Here is a 21,966-nt window from a genome sequence, read left to right on the forward strand (position 1 = left end):
TATGAAGTTATCTCAAAATCTGGTCATCATCTCAGCTAAAAACAGGAATCCTATAAGTATCTGGAAATTTGTGGCACATTTCTAATTAAGTCAGTTTGATAATAGGCAGAAAAATCGTGACCTACTCTTCTGGTTCCAAACTCCTTGGATGAGTGTATATAACCAGTCCTTTGGAGAATTAATAATGAATAGGTTACATAAGGTGGCATAACTATTTCAGTAGCAGGAGGTTTAGGCAGATTTTTAAGATTATGGGATGAAAAAGAGGGAAGATTGATTATCTTTATTGATGACCAGCATATATTTAGACTAGAAATAAGATGCCGTCAGTCTGAAACCAGAATATCAACTACACAAGGTATGTATCTAGTTCTCCTGAAGAGTGAATTTACACTTCCAATGAAATTGGAATTAGTTTTTTGACATCACACTATTGTTCCCTATTACAAAAGCTTTATGGTATTTCTATTACCTTGAGTATTGCGGAAAATAATCTTTGGTGAATTATGATGGCAGCACAGATTCCTCCATAGGCAAAAAGGAAAGCTCGCAAGAGGGTGAATATCAAATTCAAGCCAGCAAGACCAGCGTAAATGCCCAAGTAGAATCGTAAATTGTCAGATGCAGCTGTTATATTAGTCATGGCTGGTTGTGGGGTGCTGGGGAAAATATAGGAGTAACATTGAGGATTATAAACAGCTAATAAAGTTATAGAGCAATATTAAGGCTTTTAACTCAAGAAACTTGGGATTCCTATACAACTATGGGTGGAGGCATGGTTGTAACAGTAGACCCAAGGCATCTTGCCAGAAAAAGTGGGCAGTTAATGCATCAGTAATATAAGCTATTCGCTCGAGTGTTTTAAAAAGTAATTTGAAGTACAAACATGAAAGTTGAGTGTTCAATCTATAGATTAAAAATTAAACTCATGGTGTTTGTCAAACATGTCAGTAAAACAGCAAGACCAAAGGGACTTAAGTCAATTATGAAGGATGAAATGCAGTAGGTCTTTGAACTTTTGATACGTATGTGTGTATGTGTAAGCATATAAATACACAGTTTCACAAGATATACTCGTTGAATAAAAGACATTGCATAGCATAGATTCAAAATTCAGTGCAGACATTAATCATCAGGAAGTTCCACATGATCGTTTTGTTTTTGTTCATTTTTTATATATGCCTCTCCATAGTCAAAATCAGTCTGATTGACTCAGTAGTTTATATGGAGAGGAAAAAACCCCGAAAAAGGCACAGTGATCTACGATAAAAACAATTAAATTGTAATTTTTGGATCCTACTTAATGTATCTTGGTTAAAAACATTCTCAACAACTGATATTTGTAAATTGCACTTATTTGAAAAAGTGAAATATGGGATATTTAAAGCAAAAAATCCTAAATATTTATTGCTTTGAATTACACAGACAGTTGTTTTTTTAAAATTGACTTATTAGAGAGGGTGGGGAAAATGAACTATAGTTATGTTTTTACAACAATAAATAATATAATAATAACACAAAAACCTAAAAGCATATCAAATGCAATGAAACAAACCGACCAATAAATTTTACAGAAAGCAACCAACCTTCCCCATGGAGTCAGTAGAGTACTATTGCCATGTTGGTCCAATGAGACTGAACTGTGAGAAATCCAGTAGGATAGCCACCAGTCACTTACATTTCGGGATGCTGTGAGGGATACGATTTTTTAAAAGGTTGTTTGAGAAGAAAGAGAGAGAGAGAGAGAGAGAGAGAGAGAGAGAGAGAGAGAGAGAGAGAGAGAGAGAGAGAGAAAGAGAGAGACAGAGAGAGAGAGAGAGAGAGAGAGAGAAATACAAAAAGAGAGAAAGAGACAACAAGAGAGAGAGAGGGGAAAGAGAGAGAGAGAGTGAGAGTGAGCTATATATATATATATATATATATATAGAGTAGGGAGAGAGAGAGAGAGAGAGAGAGAGAGAGAGAGAGAGAGAGAGAGAGAGAGAGAGAGAGAGAGAGAGAGAGAGAGAGAGAGAGAGAGAGAGAGAGAGAGAGAGAGAGAGAGAGAGAGAGTGTCATGCAAGTAAAATGGACTTCACCTCAAAAGTGCTGAGCCCCCTACCCTTCACTCTCAAACCACCACTCACATATCCACAATTTTTTTTTCAGGTACTATTAACACATAATTTGCTAACGGTAGTCATAGTGACATAATGTAGCTAGAAAAAAATTAGATTACTTATCTGAGCATATGAAAAACAGTTGAATTAATCCATTCAATATAAAGTCTACAAATACTGATTTATTTTATAAAACATTGACACACTTTTAATGTCATACACACACACACATACACACACACACATACACACACACACACACACACACACATTTCAAACACAAGACGCTGGTATAGAATCTTAATTAAAACAAATTGTAAATCTTCTCCTGCCTTGCATAAAGAGTAGAGATGTGAGAATAGCAGGGCATAGACAGACACCAATGGCTTTCCAGTATAACTTGTATACACTAGACTTTACAGCCCCTTTTTTCCTCTCTTCTTCCTCTACCAAGCGACCATCTTCTTCTGCTCCTCTTGTACTCTCTTCTTCTTCATTTTCATCAGATTGTCGCTGATATGAAATATCAGATAGATCAATGCCTTGTAAGACTTCGCCTGGGGGGCCTGAAATAAGGATTTAAACTGAAACTCTCAACACAAACAGAAACAAAAGATATGATCTTCATATCATTTCCTAATATTTTTTCTTGCTTAATGAGACATAATTAGACCACTATTATGCAAATATATAGCACATCATTGAACTTGTAGCAGAACATAAGAAGTTAAAATGTATTAATGCCGCCAAAGGCTTTATGTTTGCTTAATGATTTCACGAATATTATTTACACTCCGATTCTCCACATTGTGTATCTCTATATTATTAATACATATTGTGAAAACTGGATTACCTGAATTGATACATATTGTGAAAACTGGATTACCTGAATTGATAGTTTTAAAAGACTAAATCATATATTCTACATAAACCATTTACATAACTCCACTAAAATTTGATTTAACGAAAAATATTCATTCTAATGTGTTTACCATCAACTGTGTTGAAAACAGTGGGCCAAATGTTCATTGTTTGCTGCAAAGCCCTTCGGCAAAATTAATCATAACTGAACTGCTCTTTAAGAATTATTTATCCATCAATTCAAGTAATGCATTCTGCAGATAATACTTATTCGATATATCATGTCTCATGTGAAAGCAAAGAGAGAAAAAACTACAAAAGCCACAACCTTAGCAGAAATGAAAAATGGGCTGCATCCTTATCACTTTAGCCTGAAGTGGAATATAGTAGATGTTTCAATCAAATAATTTGAGATCACTCTAGGATGCCCAGTCATTACCTGTTTGACTAATTTTTCCCTCAGCCATGACGACAATCCAATCAGCATGAGTGAGATATTTGACATGATGGGTGCACAGAATACGTGTTTTGTTTTTTAGCAGTCCCATGATGCAGTATTTAAAAATGTGTCGAGCTACATGGGAATCCACAGCAGATAGAGGGTCATCTAATAAGTACAAAGATTTGTCCTAAGAACAGAAGAAAAAAATGTGATATAAAGCAAACAAATTTATGATTGAAGCTCCACTGTGTAGAAACTAATTATTGACGTCATTTTGTTTCCATCTACCATGATATTAAAAGAAAAAGTAGTCCTTCAGAGCCACAACGCCCATTAAACTGGGGTTTATTCCAGTTTCTATAGCCAAGAGACAATAGCAATTGCTTGCTACTTTTTAAATAGGAGATCGGTCTACTGTTATGTACTTTCCAACATATCTACCAGACCCAGCAGCCTAATCACTGCGAGAGGAAGAGGAAAACGGACACAAAATATTGCTCCCCCCCCCCCCCACCCCCACCCCCCGGTCAAATATAGTCAGTCTGCTAATGAGACAAATTACAAATTCTCTACCAAGTGAATTACCAAGGTTTTAAAATTGTTAAAAAATAAGATATGGAACAAATAATAATGAGTAATACTTCTGATAGCCAAATGAAGGACTCTTTGCAAATTCTACTAAATTGAGTTTTCCTGTTAAACATTTGATGACAAATCTAACATAAAATAAGTCAAACCTGATAAACAGCCCTTGCCAGTGCCACTCTTGCCCTTTGACCTCCACTCAGAGTGATGCCATTGTCGCCTATTTCTGTGGCATCACCAGCAGGCATGATCTGGAACAATAGTCAACAATTGTCTATTCAAAAATCCTTTACATCATTCAATATGCTTATGACAGAAGCTAAAAGAATATAATCAAAATTTTCATTTGAATCAATTTAAATATTTAATTACCAAGGAGAAATAAAATAAATCAAAAAGAAGAAAACCAAAATGTAATAACAATAATAATAATAATAATAATAATAATAATAATAATAATAATAATAATAATAATAATAATAATAATAATAATAATAACAATAATAACAATAACAATATCAACAAAATAAATGATAATATTAATGATAATTGTAATAATAATAATAATAATAATAATAATAATAATAATAATAATAATAATAATAAAAAATAATAATGATAATTCAAATAATAATCTATTCTTTAAAAAAATAGGGTTAGGGTTTAACATTGTTAAGTACAGCCCGTGTTAAATTTTAATCAACGAGCATAGAATTACTGGCAAATCTAAAAACCATAAAACTGTATTTTACAGATTGATATATGAGTAACTTGCAAACCTTTCAAAGTCAAGGGTAATACTATCACCTATTGACTCAAACAATATTTTAAAAATCTGCTAGGGGATAATGATCGGTCCTTGGCCATGGGAATTACAGACCCCGTGTGGTGTCCAGGGTCCCTCAACTGAGAGGGTCAAGAATAGCCCAACGCCAAGCCAGCGTGTCGTAAAAGGTGACTAATGGTGTGTGATTCCCCCATCTTTGAGTCACCTGGTCCTCCAGGTTGGGGGTTGGCAAAGGGTTAACACCCCTTTCCGTTAAACTCAAACCGTTACAGAAATGCAGACAGACAAACCAAATACTTTTTTTAGCTTGGGCGACCGAAGAGTTTCTGGAATGACAGAATTTATGAAGGACAACAGACAAAGCCGAAAGGACTCTGCTGACCCGATGACGTCTTTGCCAAACAAGCAGCTTCGAATTGCATCGTGGAACGTTCGCACCATGTATGAAGCAGGAAAAAGCTCTCAAGTTGTGACTGAGATGAGAAGATACAGGCTGCATATACTTGGAGTAAGTGAAACCCACTGGATACAATCCGGACAGAAACACCTCAAGTCTGGGGAGAAGATTTTATATTCAGGGAGAGGGGACGGGATTCATACACAGGGAGTAGGAATAATTCTAAGCAAGTTTGCCCAGAAGTCACTGAGAGGATGGGAACAACACGGAGAAAGGATCATCATGGCGTCCTTAACAACACAGAGTAAGAAGATCAGCATGAACATTGTACAGATCTATGCCCCAACAAATGATGCAACAGATGAGGACAAAGATACATTTTATAGTCTGCTACAACAAGTCATTGACAAGCTGCCAAGGTAAGACATCGACATATTGATGGGAGATGCTAATGCTAAAGTGGGGCAGGATAACGTAGGTTATGAAGGTATCATGGGACGTCATGCCATGGGAGAAATGAACGATAATGGTGAGAGATTTGCAAATTTCTGTGCATTCAACAGTTTGGTGATTGGAGGATCAGTGTTCCCCCATAAGAGGATCCACAAAGCAACTTGGGTCTCACCAGATGGTGTGACAGAGAATCAGATTGATCATTTTTGTATCTCTCGAAGATTCAGACGTTCATTGGAAGATGTGACAGTACGGAGAGGGGCAGATGTTGGATCAGACCACCACCTGCTATTGGCAAAGCTTAAGCTCCGACTCAGAAAACATGGGACCAGATCACATACAAGAAGAAAATTCGAGGTGAATGCACTTGATGGGGAAAAGAATGAGGAATTCAAACTACAATTGAGTAATAGATTCCAACCGCTTACTGAGCTCGAGGAGGACATAGATGTAGAGTCACATTGGGCAAAGATCAAGGATGTCTACATAACAACTTGCCACAAGGTATTGGGGGTCAAGAAATCGGAACATAAAGAATGGGTAAGTCCAACCACCTTGGACCTTATTGAAAAGAGGAGAACAAGGAAGGAACAAGTGAACGTAAGCCGAACAAGGGCTTCAAGACTGGATGCACAAGAGCAGTATCGAGCCATAGCTAAGGAAGTCAAAAGATCAGTGAAGAAAGACAAGGAAGCATTCATGAACAGACTTGCAGAGAAAGCAGAAGCAGCAGCGACAGGAGGACACATGAGGATCCTTTATCAAACTACCAAGACACTTGCTGGAAAATATGGGAAACCAGAGGTACCAGTCAAAGACAAAGATGGGATAACTATTTTTGGAAAAGAGGCTCAATCTGAACGATGGAGGGAACATTTCAACTGCCTTCTGAACAGACCACCACCAGACAACCAGCCAGAAATTTTGCCTGCAAGGAATGAGTTACCAATTAGCTGTGATCCACCATCGATAGCAGAGATTGTGGGTGCCATTAACAAGATGAAAAGGGGGAAAGCTGCTGGACCAGACAGATTCCATCGGAGGCTCTAAAAGTTGATGCTGAAAGAAATGCTGAGGCCCTGCACCCACTGTTTGAGAGAATCTGGAATGACGGGATATTCCCAAAGGATTGGAAGGAAGGACATCTTATCAAGCTTCCAAAGAAAGGGGACCTCAGTAATTGTAATAATTATCGAGGTATCACTCTTCTTTCTATCCCAGGAAAGGTTTTCAACCGTATTGTTTTAGAGAGAATTAAGAGTTTAACAGATGCTAAACTGCAGGAAGAACAGGCAGGTTTTCGGAAAAAACATTCAACCACCGACCAGATTGCCTCTCTGCGAGTCATAGTGGAACAGTCTATAGAATGGAACTCTCCTCTTATTGTCAACTTTCTGGATTACGAGAAGGCTTTCAACAGTATTGACAGAGCAACATTGTGGAAAATTCTGGCACATTATGGACTCCCTGAAAAGATAGTAAACCTCATTAAGGACATGTATGAAGGATCAAGTTGCAGGGTTGTACATGAAGACCAGCTTACTGACAGCTTTGAAATCAAGACTGGTGTCAAGCAGGGATGCTTGCTCTCACCATTCCTGTTCATCCTTCCCATTGATTGGCTAATGAAAGAAACCTCCAAAGGGCGAAGAAATGGGATACAGTGGACCCCCTTTGCAGATGATCTGGCTCTTTTGTCCCACACCCAGGACCAGATGCAAGCAAAAACCACAATTATAAACAGCCTCTCGGAATCAATTGGTCTAAGAATTCACCCTGCAAAGTCAAAGGTCTTGAGGATAGGTAAGCGTCAAAGGGAGCAGATCAAAGTAAAAGATCAGGAACTCGAAGATATAGACACTTTCTGCTATCTCGGAAGTAAAATTGACAAGGATGGAGGCCCGGAAGCAGAGGTGAAAGCACGAATAGGAAAGGCACAGGCTGCATTCACATCTTTGAACAGAGTTTGGAGAACTAAAGATATCTCCCTTCGACTAACGCTTAGACTTTTCAACTCAAATGTGAAGTCTGTCCTACTGTATGGATGTGAAACTTGGAACGCATCACAGGCATGTATAAGGAGGGTACAGATTTTCATAAACAGGAGCATGCGTAAGCTACTCAGAATAAAATGGATGGATTGAATAAAAAATGAAGAAGTATGGAAAAGAACACAGCAGAAACCAGTGGGAGAGGAAATAGGAAGAAGACGATGGAGGTGGATTGGACACACGCTTAGAAAGAACGACTCCACTATAACAAAGAAAGTATTGGACTGGAACCCTCAGGGCAGAAGATCAAGGGGAAGGCCACGAGGAACATGGAGAAGAATTAAAGAAGCTGATATACAGAGAAGTGGTAAGACCTGGAATGAGATTAAAAAGATAGCTCAGGATAGAGAAGGATGGAAACTGTTTGTCTGTGGCCTATACCCTGACCCAGGGTGAAAAAGGCAATGATGATGATGATGATCGGAATTACAGAGCTGCCAACCCCATCTGATGAGAATGTGTACAATGGGACCTCAAAATGGGGGAGATTTCATAAAAATGGGTACAATCCTGAAATCGACGGAAACTAACCATTGTTAAAGTAAGAGGAAGGTAAACTTACATAAAGTCACACCGCACAAGCTCAATTGCAGCAACAATGATGTTCCCAAGACTATAATCCAATCCTTTCAGAATTCTACCTCCCAGCATGATCATAATTGGTCAAAAAATATATGAATATCCACTTGGTCACCAAGGTTTCTCAATAGGCTAGTAATAATAAGAGCATAACGAGCATCCAGGCTATTATAACTAAAGAAAACTGAAGTGACTCCGTACACTGAAAATGGGTACAATCTTGGGGGAAATGCGTACAAGCGTACAATCGCCAAAAATGCGTACAATTCCGCATTCTTTGCGGTAGGTTGGCAGCTCTGGAATTACCATTTGGCTGCCTTGTTGCCAGATTCATTTGTGCACACTGACTTTATAAATGGACCAATTTTTGTCGTTGGTATGTCAAAACGTTCGTCTTGATCTATGTTCATTTTCACAATACATTAGTATAATAATTAAAGCAGATGAGTGCCTTTTCGCAATAGCCTTCATTTCTTTGCAATAATACTTCAGGTTCTCCATAAGTAAAACAAAATAAATAACTGATGTCACTAAACACATGAGTTACCTCCCTTTTTTTTGTTTAAAAAAATAATTTGCAAGCCTTGAACTATAAAAAGTACATTTATTTTGCACATCGGTGAACCACACATTCTGCTTATTAGCTACATATTCCCGAAAAAAATGGAATTTTTTCTATATAATCTAATTGCTTAATTGCTATACCTTTATTGGATTGACACCCAACAGCGATATGAAATCAATGATACTGTTACAGTTCTACACAACTTTTCGGCCGAAGCATTCGATCAATTTGTTCCAATGGACAACAATATACCCATCAGCAAAGAGCTTACATCTCTGGAGCTACTGAGCTCCGTTCAGCCGCACAAAAGACAATGCCTGGATAATGAAGATGAGGATGAGTAATCGGAATGTGACAAACCACTCCTGACAAACAATGAAAAACGTGATATGGTGGACAAACTACGCCGCTAAATCCAAGAAGAACACTTGACAGATAATCTACAATGGCGGGATTGGAGACATGGGATTTATAAACCGTTTACACAAAATAGAAAGAATCAATGATTCATGTTATTGTTCTTACAAACAATAATGTCACATTTTGTTGTCAATAAAACATGAAAAAGAAAAGATAAGGAAAAAAAAAAGAAAAAAAGAAAAAGCCAAAAAATATAACAAAAAAAACCAAATGAAAACACCCCAAAAATTTAGTTAAAAACAAACATTTTAATGTGGCCATATCTTGAAAATGATGGTCCCAAGCCCGTAGAAAACCCAGAAGGGAAGGTCCTACATGAATGGCACATGAAAGCTGGGGCTTAGGTGCTATTATTAGCTTCTCTGCTTAATTGTACACTCCGCTTAATCGACACACTAACCTGAACTCCCGAGGGTGTGCGATTAAGAGGAGTCGACTTTACATCTTGACAAATAAAATATAGATTCTAATTTAGATTATATTTTATTTATCAATTCAATTATCCTTTTCAAAATGATTTACTAATATTAATGTTGCCTTACATTGTCAAATATAAATTCACCCGCTGACTCAAATGATTATTTATAAATTTCGCTAAGAGTATGAGGATGGTACCAATGATGACTCTACAGTAGAGTTTTTCTTGGATGGTACTCATAATCATAAGTCATTTGACGTAAGGAATCACCATCTCGCTGCCGTGGTTCCAGATTAATTTATGCACACCTACAGACTTATTACTGGATTGATTTTGATTGCTAAAAAGATTCATCTCGATCTATCATAATTTCCACAATACTATAATAATTAAACTAGACGAATGCCTGTATGTGATAGGCTTTATTTGTCTGCATTCATTGCTATCTGGCTGCATTGTTGGAAAATTCATTTGCATGCACCAACTTTATTACCGGACCGATTTTGATCATTGATGGCTCAAAAGATTTGTCTCGATCGATGTCAATTTCTACAATACAGGAGTATAATAAAAAGAAGATTGCCTGTTTGTAATAGCCTTTATTTCTCAACAAATATTGTGGGTTCTCCACTTGTGAATAAAAGAAAATTTAGAAATTACAGCTTCAATATATTCAAAACAAAAAACTAACAGCAATAATTACACAAACTGAATACATTTGAAGTAAAGATAATCACTGTTGTAAAGGAAAAAAAGTGTCAATCATACAAAACTTATATGAAGAGAAAAAACACTTAAAGATGTAATGCAGTTCCAAAAAAAATTTTTTAAAATGGAAAATGAAATTACTAAATGCCTCACTTTCAAATCATCAACAAGAGCACAAACTTCAACAACCAGGTCATAGCGTTGTCTGTCCATGGGAGAGCCAAATAATATGTTGTCACGAACAGTGCCATGTTGAATCCACGACTCTTGAGGTGCAAATCCAAATCCTTCATCCATGCAATCCACACTCAACTCCCCTCTTATCTTCTTCATTCCACCAATGATTGCAGACAAGAGGGAACTTTTGCCAGAGCCAACCTTGCCAACGACACCAATGAGGTGGCCCTGAATGAAATGTAAAGAGAAAAAAAGAAATAAGGAAAATAAAATAATTAAAAAATAAATTACTGTATTTAGAGAAAAATGTTTAAATTAAATCAGTGAACTAAATAAAAAGAGTGTTTATGATACAGAATTACAGTATTAATAAAATAATGATGAATGAGGGAGGGGGGGGGGGAGGAATCAAAATAATAAAAGATTATAATTACAAAATGTGAAAATTAAACCGGCCACATGCAACAAATAAATAATCTGTTCGTAAACTTTTGGTTAAAAATCCGTAGAATGCATGAGTTCAACTCTTTAAACTATGAATTTTCATTTCAAAATGCTTTACGATTGAATTTGTGTACTTAAATTTGGTAACATATCTATAAGTTTCCAACAATTATAATGCTATTTTATACAACCTTCCTTAAAATTTAGGTTTAAAAAATCCGAATTTGTCAACTTTTGCCTTCAGAATAAATTTTATATCCTGATAAAATCTATATCAGTGCCAGATCTGAAAATATATCTGAGCCAATGCTGTTTTAAAAAAAAAAATTAAATTATTATTTCTTTTAATTAAAAAAAATATTTCTATTATTTTTTTAATACCATATTTTTATTGTTGGTAAAATACATATTCATACGTCTTTTATACAAAACAACAACTAAAACAACAATAACAAAATATAAAAATAATAATTTTAAAATAATAATAATGTATATTTTCTTAATAAAATCGGATTTACAATCAGTAAGTCATTTTAGGCTCTTCACCGAAATAAGAATTAAAAATAAATACTTTGCACATAAATTAATACTTTATATTACATATAAAAAATTGACATGTCTTGCAGTGTCATTAAATATGAATATTAATTACGAGAACAGAAAACAGATCTGAACTAGAGAAGTTGCAACCTTTGTCATAAGAGTCTCTCAAACCTATTCAAATTTGTCTCCGTTCTCATGTGCTCTGGCAGATTATTCCACAAAACTGCAGCAAATAACGAAAGGACTGTTTACCAAAATGGGTTGTTTTGATGTTTAGGACATTAACAATATTGGTGTGCCTAAAATCATATTTTCTTTCTTTGAAAGTTCGTAAATTTTCGAGACATTTTGGGAATACTTTATGAAGAATTTTGAAAGTTTCTGTTGCCGCAATTTGTATTCACTTAATTTAGCCTTTGTTAATATCTCTTCATAGGTGCTGGTATGGTCACTGTAGATAAATCTGAGGGCATGTTCTTGTATTTTTTCCATTTTCTTAGTATTTGCTCAGAAGTGCCAAGTAAGTGAACAAAAGTTAAAATTTGATCAAATAAACGTGTGGAAACTTGTTAGTTTATTTAGTTTGGAGAGGTATCCTATTCTTTTTAACACAATTCGTTCTTGCAAAGTTCTTTTCTTTTTTTAAAATGGAAACTAACAAAAAAAATAATTTCCATTCTGTTAATTGTTCTATCATTCAAAATAATTATGTACCTACATAAAAACATTGAAAAAGTTTTCAGACCTTTTTTAAAGTTAGAGAAATGTCTTCAAGATCTTGAGTTTTGGCCTGAATTTCAAAATTCATTGAAGAAATTCCTAATGACTCATTATCTATTCCTTCTACTTCTCGATCCTTTATATCTTGATCACATGAACATTCTTCCTCTTTGGAGGTCATCCATGTAAAATGAGCTCCCTTTAATTTGATGGCCACATCGTCATCATTCATTTCTTCAAAAGAAAAAAAAAAAGACTCAATGTTAATATCCACCTTCTTTTCTTTCCTCTTTCAAAGCAAACTTATTGATAATGTTTGAAAAGACACTCTGGGCAAGGAGGGGAGTTTTAGAAATAACAAATGTGACTCTTTATCAAGAAACTTGACATTCAAGTACTATTAAACATTTAAAAACTGAATATAAAAGAAAAAAATTACAAACGTTCATGGAAAGAAGTACATTAGAAAAAATGATGATGATGATGATGATGATGATGATGATGATGATGATGATAATAATAATAATAATAATGATGACTTGCTGATTGTAATGGACTGTATGCAATAAAAATTCTTAGTCTGGTTTGGAATTTACCTATCAAATAAACCCATATGGCATTACATAAGGTAACCATCAACATGTGAGCTTTTACTTTTAACCCAAAACACAAGATATGCTGATACCTCAAAGTCTGTAGTGTGTGAATGGATTCAAAGGTATGAGCTACTGTACTTCTTAATATTACGTTTCTCGTTCTCATGTCTTTGTGACATGAGGCTGCCTAGAACATAATGAGTGGAGCTTAAAATATGTGTCATTCTGTATGCAATCTATTTTTAAAAAGTCACTGACTCTTTCAAAATAATATTAAAAAAGGATAAATAAATGACTTTTCCCAGATTCATCCGATCCAAAAATTTAATTATATGGTCTAGGCATATATAATATCAAGAAAAGAATGGACTAACCTAAGCAGAAGACACAGTGAAACACTGTAAAATGAGCAACAGAGGTTAGGTTTCCTGCCCCAGGAAAACGATGCCTAAATTAGTGATTAAATCAAGCACGGCGTCTAATCTGCACTATAAATCTGACCGTTTAGTTTCCCGCTGTTCCGAGCGCCGACGTAACCTCACCCGACAGGTAACCGGGGTCAACAGCGGTCAGCCGATATCAATTCCCAGAACGTAGATTTGACGTGCATTGGGTGATACCAATGGATGATTTCCGTACCAATTAACCTCACGATCTTCGTGACGATGCAATTCCACCCAAATGCAAAGAATTCTCGCAGACCTCCTCTTTCCATCGGTCCAATTTTTATTTCAATATCTCCAGTACTTATTCCACAAGCCGTGATTCAAATTCGCCTATTTTTCTATAACATTTAAATAAAATTACTTGTAATTACCTCAGGATTCTAAAAAAACGTTGCTATAAACTTCAAATTTTTTTTGGTGTGATTCACAAGGCACAAGTTTTACTACGAAATGAGGTAAGTTTCATTTACTCTTCAGTTTTCATTATTTTGTAATGATTATTTTTCCGCGGTAGGTCAGGTAATAATGATATTACCTCTTTAGCCTTGTTCTTGAAACGTAATATTTCGCTGCGGTTTTATTGTTAATTATATTTTTATTTTTATTTTTTTCAATGATGAGTTAATTTGATATTTAAATTGCATAATTTGAATTATCTTGCTAATGTTTAATTTTAAATGACATTGTGTGTTGGGCCTCAACTTAGCTCAACTGCTTGTTAGAATTTTCCTGCCCCCCCCCCTTTCTTTCACCAAATTGGGTGAAGTATTTGGTTTTTCTTTTTCCAAATTTTATGTACGCTGTTATGTATGCATGGATATGAGAAGTAATACAGAGTGTTTTAAAACTCATTTTATTCATTAATTCACTATATCATTGCTTACATCGCTCAGTCAATTTTGAATTTTCTCTTACAGCATGGACCACACAATTGCAAGTCATAACCAAGCAGTGAATTCATTATGTAGGACATGTGGTATGATTTGTTTAACACAGAAATAGAAACGTGCCCGCAAGAAACCATTTAAATGTTCAAATTATTCAAATGACATTCTTTTAGTCTATGGGACTGACACGGCATTGGACAAGCAAGGAGCACACTCATAATTTATGTGTAAAAAGTACACATTATAAAGCACATTGAACACACGACTCATTAGCTTCTTTGTATTTTCTCATTGCCAAGACGCTAATAATAAATAAATCAACCTTGAAACGGGTTGCACTTGCATGTTTGATATCGACAGAGTAGAATATAACAACAAACTCCAAAACGCAGGAGAGACTTTCAAATCTCATGCACGAGCCACTCACCCTCAGGGATGGTCTTATTGCCTCTGAATTGGACAGAATACCGCATTACACAACAGGCTTACCACAGCAGATCATTCATTGGCAACCACTGCCACAAATACTAACAAAAAAAGTCTACACTTACAATTATCCAACAAACAAAGAACTGCACCCACGACCCACTCATCATTGACGACGCTTGCAGTATTGGATTAATTTTCGACAATATAAACAAGGCCTATAGTCATGTGCACAACTTTATTTCACACACAAAATCGATCAAAGCAGACACGATCCAATATATTCAAAGTGCAATAAAACATTACACGGATACATACAGAAATATTTTCCAAACAAAATAATCCCAAAACAACACCTCCTTGAGTACCAGTGCATACCACACATCACTCAATAAAAGTTTGGACTTAGACTTCTTGGAGAACAAGGCACAGAGACCTGTCACCAAACAACAGCAAAATTGGAAAAAAAGAGCATCCGGCATTATCAATGATATGAATAAAATGCGATTTGTCATCAACGCAATGCAGTTAAAGACCAGCCCCAAACTACACTGACGAGTTTGAATGCTCGTAGCGGATATATTTTTGTTGAGGAAAAATACGTTTTTTGTGAGGAGAAGTATTTACATCTTGTCTTTATAATACATAAAATTCAGACAAATCCATAGCAACGTTTTTTTCTCTCTAATTTTTGAAATGTTGCACCCGCTATATTTTTTGTGTAATTTGTTACCGTCCATTGATAACTTATATTGAGAAATCTAGTAATACTATGAAAAAATAAAAAACACACAGTAAAAGTAGAAAATATAAACTTTTATACCAAGTAGTGATATTTCAACTCATTCAATATGGGTGTCTAACAGACAATAAAACAAAACATTGTTAAATTGAGTGAAACGGCAATCTCCGTTAGGTAAATTCCTCTCGGTGATTGACCGCTCACCGTGACCGGGTCAGCAGGTGTCAGGAACGGGATACCGTCTCAACTAAACTGTTGTCGTTGTGTACGCTGTGCAAGGTTTTATGTAATTTAAATTCAATTCATCATCTAAGTCCCAGTGATTAAGGATCACTTTATGGGAGAAGTAAAAAAAAAAAAAAAAAGACACCAAAGAGAACACACCTTCGAATGGACAGTAATACTTGTCATTGTCACTGTCGTTCAAATCCACAAACTGTTGAACGCGTTTCAAAGAAACCCAAGCTTCAACCAAGCCATTCAATACCCATGGGAATGCATTCAGAGGTGCTATCAACATTAGGAACAGAGATAAACTTGTAAAAACCTGTTTTCGGGAAAAGAATAATTAATAGTAAATAAAATGTGAGTGATTAAGAGTAAATCTCAGAGGTAAGGGACATTCCAATAAAAGTGTACATTCATATAACTTATTTCCACTTTCGTAATGCTTAACACACTTCTGATATTTCATTTGACAGCATGTCAAATAGAATCACATTCTGCTTCAAACAGTCAATATATTGAGGCTACCTATTCACACCAGAGTCAACTGGGCTAAGGTGTGTAAAGTGCCTTAACAAAAGATATAACACCAGAACCAGAGGTTTTCAATCATTGTCACTCATTCAATCACTAACCACACACAATATCAGTTAACTTTATTGAATGATAATACATTGCACTGCTCAATTACTTGTTACTCATCGAACACTGATTTCCTACTGTAAATTACAATATGGCCTTCTATGAAGAAAATTTCAAGAAGTTAATAACATTCACGGTGCAGCTCTTCCTCAATTAATTCTGACATAAGAACATTTTGGTTTATTCATCAAAAAAATCGAAGCCAATTAATTAACCAAAATTTTAAAACCATTAGTAAATAATTATTAAAAGTCGGAGTGTCAAAGATACATTTCAGTTACTTCTGAAAAAAAACCCCACAAAACAATAATAACAATAATAATAATAAGGTAACTTTTGACTACAAACGAAATGTCAAATAATAATAACAGTAGGGTCAAAGTTCATATATAAAGCAGGAAATATCAAAAAAGGGGAGATGAGTTAAGATTTTTTTCTGACCCCCCTGTCCACCCAGCAATGATTGGGTAGCTGGATCTGTTAGATCTGGTGGAAAGTACTTTGCAATAGACTAGTGTCCTATCCAAAGGGTAACAATCAATTGCTATTGCCCATTTCACGCTATAGAAACCGGGATAAACTCCGGATCCATGGGCCTAATAGCTCTGAAGGACTCTGTTGTTTGTTTGTTGCTTTAGGTCTCTTCCAACACAATTGAGGTTATATGAGAGACCGCTGAAACAAAAAAACAAGCAATCTAACAAAAATAGTACAAATGTAAATCAAAATCATAACCTAAAGATATCATAAGCTAAATTATAAATAACCAAGAACAAACAGGCAGAAGATTTACAGGAAAAAAAATATCCCCTGTCAAAAATACAATCACAAACCAAAGAAGCAGGATAGGCTAGTAAAGAGAAGAAGAAACGACATCACTATCGGATCGTACACCCATGCGAACATCATAGGTATATGATACAAGGGTGATGCTCCCATCCAACCACCCGCCTGAAGGACTCTAAGAAAGAGGTAAAAAATATGGTAATAATAATGATGATCAGAAAAGGAAGGTTAGAGACGGGTCTGTAGGTTTTGAGCTTATTTTTATCCAAGCTGGGCTTTTTCAAAAGAGGAGTCACAATTGCATGTTTAAATGGATCTGGGACTGTGCCGTCCGAAAGTGACAGATTGATTATATATAAGTTATAGAATCAATAAGGACATCAATGTTTTCCGTCATAAGTCCTGTAGGAATAGGGTCAAGGTCACATGTTTTGGGAGGGGAAGATAAAATCAGATTTTTTATGAATTCTTTGGAAACAGTATTAAAAGAAGTTAAGTTCTGCCCATAAAATGGCGAATAATCAACCATTAAATTTGTTTGGTCAAAATCTTGTCTAACCTATGACACTTTATCATGAAAAAAGTTATAGAACTTATCAGGGAGATCATTTGCATAACATTGTCCGGGATAGGGGTGGACTTACTTTTGCCTTATAGTTCATTAAGCACAGAAAACAACGATTTTGATGAATTACAACTTTCGATTTTGTCATTATAATATATGACATGATCGTTCTTCACGAGCCTCTTTACTCTATTACAATGTTCTATGTAGATCAGGCAGTGAACTGTTAGTCCCGAAGCTGTCTAATAATAATAATAATAATAATAATAATAATAATAATAATAATAATAATAATAATAATAATAATAATAATAATAGAAGAGAAGTAGGAGAACGAGGAGAAGAAGAAGAAATTGTGAAGCAAATGGAACAAAGAGATGATGATATACATGCGCTAAAAATATCCATCTTTTGATCACCTTTGCAGCTGTCAGTTCATTTCCCATGATGACATAGGTAGTAAAGGTGAGAATTGATATCAAGACTGGAGTTGTAGCCCAGAAAAAGACACACATGGCATCCAGATACTTTCTGCCTTTCAGACACTTGAGTTCATTTTTCCGATAATCTGCTACAGTGGTGGAAAAGTGTTGCTCCCATGCAAAGAATTTGATCACTCGGATGCCACTCAGAAGTTCACTCATAGTCTAAGAATAGAAATAATGTGATAATGTGTGTTAACACTTTGTCATAATTACAATCAAAATTGGGATGATGTTTTTCAATAAATAATTGATAAAAAACTACTTCTTCGTTTTGACTTTAATGGGTTTTAAGTCACAACACATTAAGGTCATTTAGTGCCAGTGCCAGTAATAAAGGAAGATACAGATGGGATGGTAAAAAATCTTAGATCTAGATAACAAGCGTCAAGAATAAGGAGTTCAGAGAACAGAAGTCAAGTTTAATACTACTTAAAGTTCAGAAAATACAATAGCTACTTTCCAAAACGCTAAAATATGACAGCAATGCATAAAATTAACACAATTTTGAAAATCTAACATTCATGAAAAAAAATAATAATGAGTGAATTTAATTAATGATATGAACTTTGAAGTCTAGCTTGTAGCAAAAAAATTCAGTTGTGCATTTCCTTAAGGATAAAGACTACTCTTGAAGTACATATAAAATATAAATTCATATACTGAATAACTACACACAAATCACTTTTTGCATTTGGAACTAATGAAAACCATAAGGAGGTGATCTAATCGACGACCCAACAAAACAACCATTGCCAGGCTTTAGAACACGGACAAGGAAACAATGGATAGCCGCAACCGCATATGAGCAAGACATGGCAGAATAGCCAACAAACTCTATAGATGGGGATATATTACCTCCCATGCCTGCCCCAACTGTTATGCCGTCCACCAGGATATGGACCACATGATACTGGATTGCCCTGATACTGATAGCTCCATCCCATGGAGTGAAAACATACTAATATATAATTTTAGGAGCTTTATTCATAAATTTTTGACAAGACAGTTACTAACCTTGACTCTTTCATCTTTGTAATGCATCATCCTTTCACTAAGTTTCCCAATTTTGACAGCAATAATTCTATTAATGGGAATCAACAGAAGGGCAAATCCAAGACCAGTAAGAAACGCCAAACCAATTTGTTGATAGAGTAAATACAGGGAGACAGCAATCTGGAATAAAAAACGAATTGTGTAATGTTCACCATGCACAGGACATTTTAAGTCATTTTTTTCATTAAAAAAAATGTCATTTAATAGATGCTATCCATAAATGGTGACGATAAGTGAAGGTTCTGTTTCTCTTTCCCATTCTAAATAAAATACATTCAAATAGAACAAAACAATAAAATGAGTAAAAACTATTTGTGTCAGGTGCAAACTTTTCAGCTTCTTGACATTCATTTCATATTTTAAATCAAGAATGAGTAATCAGACTAAAATATGCTGTATAAAATAACACTAATGCAATACAATCTCTCTTTTCCTAAACTTGCCTTTACTCCAATTTATCGTGACATGCTGTTAAGATAAATTAACAATGATGTCTGAAGTGAAGCAATTGTGGCTTAACAAATTTGCTCAAAGAAAAATTTGAAACGCTGTTTTTATCCCAGTCCACACATTATTCAGTGCTATGCTTTTTCGACTTGGCAGCTTCATACTCTTCCTAGATCACAGAACTAACAAGGATGTTACTGAATACGTGAAAAGTGAAGTTTTTATTCTATATCGTCTTCTGACACTTTTTCACTCACTTCATTTCTTGTTATTATCAACATAAGTGCCCGCTCCACTCACTTTTTTGAATTATGTTCTACAAGGAATGTAAAGGATTAAATAAAACAACAATTACAGGTGAAAGAAAAAAATTTGACAAATGAGTATCAAACCATATTTGTTTGCATGTAAAGTCATGCAATGTAAACTGGGTTACCAGAACCCACAAAGTATATAAAATAAAGTTGCTTAACAAAACATTATGTCTCAATATTAAATAGATGAATGACCTACCTGAAATGGCAAGCTCCAAAATGCATGAAAGCTGGGACAAAAGTTTAAAATTCTATCCGTATCTGTACTCATGAAGTTGACAATCTCACCAACACTAAAACTTGATTGTTCAATCGGATCCATTTTCAGAGATTTCCTGTAGATTGTGGTAATGAGAGCACATCTCATCTTATAGCCAATAACTTGTACATTATAATCAAACTGTGTGGAACAAATTGTAGCCAAGAGTGTTGATAAAAAAAGACCACCTGCAATCAAGTATCCTTGATGCATTTCAGTAGATCTATTTTCAACAAAACTTACAAGAAGATTCAACAAAACAGGGCCAGCAAATCCTAGACAGTCTGCAAAAAATTTCAAAATTCCAACAGATAGATATTCAATTCCAAATGCAGACTTCAGGACAATAAGAAGATGTCTTTTGCTTTTAGCAGAGGCAGATATTTTTGAACGAATACTTCTCTTCCCCTGATAGTTTCCATCATAAACTGCATTTGTCCTACTGGAATTGACAATAGTCACATCTGCAATATCAGCATAATTTCTCAAGCTCTCTTGATAATCATTTAAATCCATTTCCTCTCTTGTTTTGGGAATAAACGTTTGGAAAAGGTCTGAAAACTTGTGTTCAATCCGCTTAGTGTTAAGTCTTTTTGGCAACTCAAAGAGGTCAGCTGCAGACGTGATTTTCCCCTCAGCACCTTTTGTCATAAGCTTCTGTGCCCAATGAAATGTGAGCCATGAAAAACAGCATACATTATTTTCAGCAATAAAGGAATCGTCATCCGTGACACTTCTAATTGATGTATACGTCCTTTGAGCTTGGGACCCAAACAAAGGCTCAGACTCACCATGAGTTTCATTAACACTCAAAGCATGTTCTATATCAATTAAACATATACCTTTCGGTAATAAAGTTAATAAATATAATATACAAAATACACCATTGGCATACGTTATATACTCCTCAGTGTATGAAAGACTTTTAGATAATGTTGAAAGCTTCCAGGTAATTACAGTATGTAAGTGGATTGCAGTTGAGACAACAACTAAAAGAAAAGACAAGATTACACTGCAAGAGCCACGGGTATTGGCGTTTGTTATATGCGGTAAATTCCACACATATAAGCTATGTAGTATCCATGTTAAAAATGACACTCCTACGAGAATTCCATCTGAATAACTAGGTATCTGATCTTCCACTGTCACGGAAATAATCACCCTCAATAGAACATCTAATAACAATCCGACAACTGAAAGAAATCTTATGACTAAATACCATGGCCATCTTGGGATTAGATTGTATCTACGTAGATCTCTTCTCTGGCCAACGTAGAAAGAGCTGACAACCAAAAGAACGATATGAGATGGAATGAAAATGGCAGTTTGCTCAAAACAATGTTCAAAATGGTCGTTTATCCATATTTCAGATGTTTCCTGGCGTCCACAGAATAGTTCCCAGCTCCTTGGTGTCATTTTGCGAGGCCAAAGAAATTTGGCAATTAAGTGCAATAGTTAAAGCACTTTGAAACGGTCATTCTTTTTCATGTTTTTATCATATATCAACTGTTGAGCAAAGAACAACAACAAAGCAGCTGAAAATGAAAGTAGGCAAAGCTGTTGCTGTCCAAAACTTATTTTGTGGCATGTCGAAATCAATCTTTATGTCGTAAAAAGTTTTGTCTAAATGTTTAAACATGGTAGATACATATTTTCAGTTTGTTATAATCTTTTTTTTTTTTTTTAAAGATGTCAATATAATTATAAAATAATAGTGAATCAGAGATAAATGATACTTAAAAGATGATGGAGGCTTTCAGAGCAACATATACGACGATATAAAGATATTTCATTCAGGTTGAGATTCAGGTTGTCACTTATAAGTTTATACATTTGGACCACCC

At 35.1% G+C, this 21,966-nt stretch overlaps 1 protein-coding gene across 1 annotated transcript in view; it reads right to left on the minus strand.

Annotated features, from left to right (window-relative positions):
* Positions 1–21,713, minus strand: part of LOC144956724 (ATP-binding cassette sub-family C member 10-like) — a 31,071-nt gene extending 9,358 nt beyond the window's left edge. The window contains exons 1-11 of the mRNA XM_078887404.1: positions 20,063–21,713; positions 19,064–19,222; positions 17,984–18,211; positions 15,731–15,893; positions 12,275–12,483; positions 10,519–10,770; positions 4,140–4,238; positions 3,400–3,589; positions 2,432–2,665; positions 1,587–1,689; positions 473–659 (exon numbers count right to left, since the gene is read on the minus strand). Coding sequence (XP_078743530.1) covers positions 473–659; positions 1,587–1,689; positions 2,432–2,665; positions 3,400–3,589; positions 4,140–4,238; positions 10,519–10,770; positions 12,275–12,483; positions 15,731–15,893; positions 17,984–18,211; positions 19,064–19,222; positions 20,063–21,538 — 3,300 coding nt within the window. The 5' untranslated portion in view covers positions 21,539–21,713. The remainder of the gene's footprint in view (positions 1–472; positions 660–1,586; positions 1,690–2,431; positions 2,666–3,399; positions 3,590–4,139; positions 4,239–10,518; positions 10,771–12,274; positions 12,484–15,730; positions 15,894–17,983; positions 18,212–19,063; positions 19,223–20,062) is intronic.
* Positions 21,714–21,966: the final 253 nt, after the last annotated feature.

The sequence above is a fragment of the Berghia stephanieae genome, chromosome 1, assembly GCF_034508935.2.
Source record: "Berghia stephanieae isolate SIO BIC M18660-M18661 chromosome 1, UCSD_Bste_1.3, whole genome shotgun sequence".
NCBI classification, from domain to species: Eukaryota; Metazoa; Mollusca; class Gastropoda; order Nudibranchia; family Aeolidiidae; genus Berghia; species Berghia stephanieae.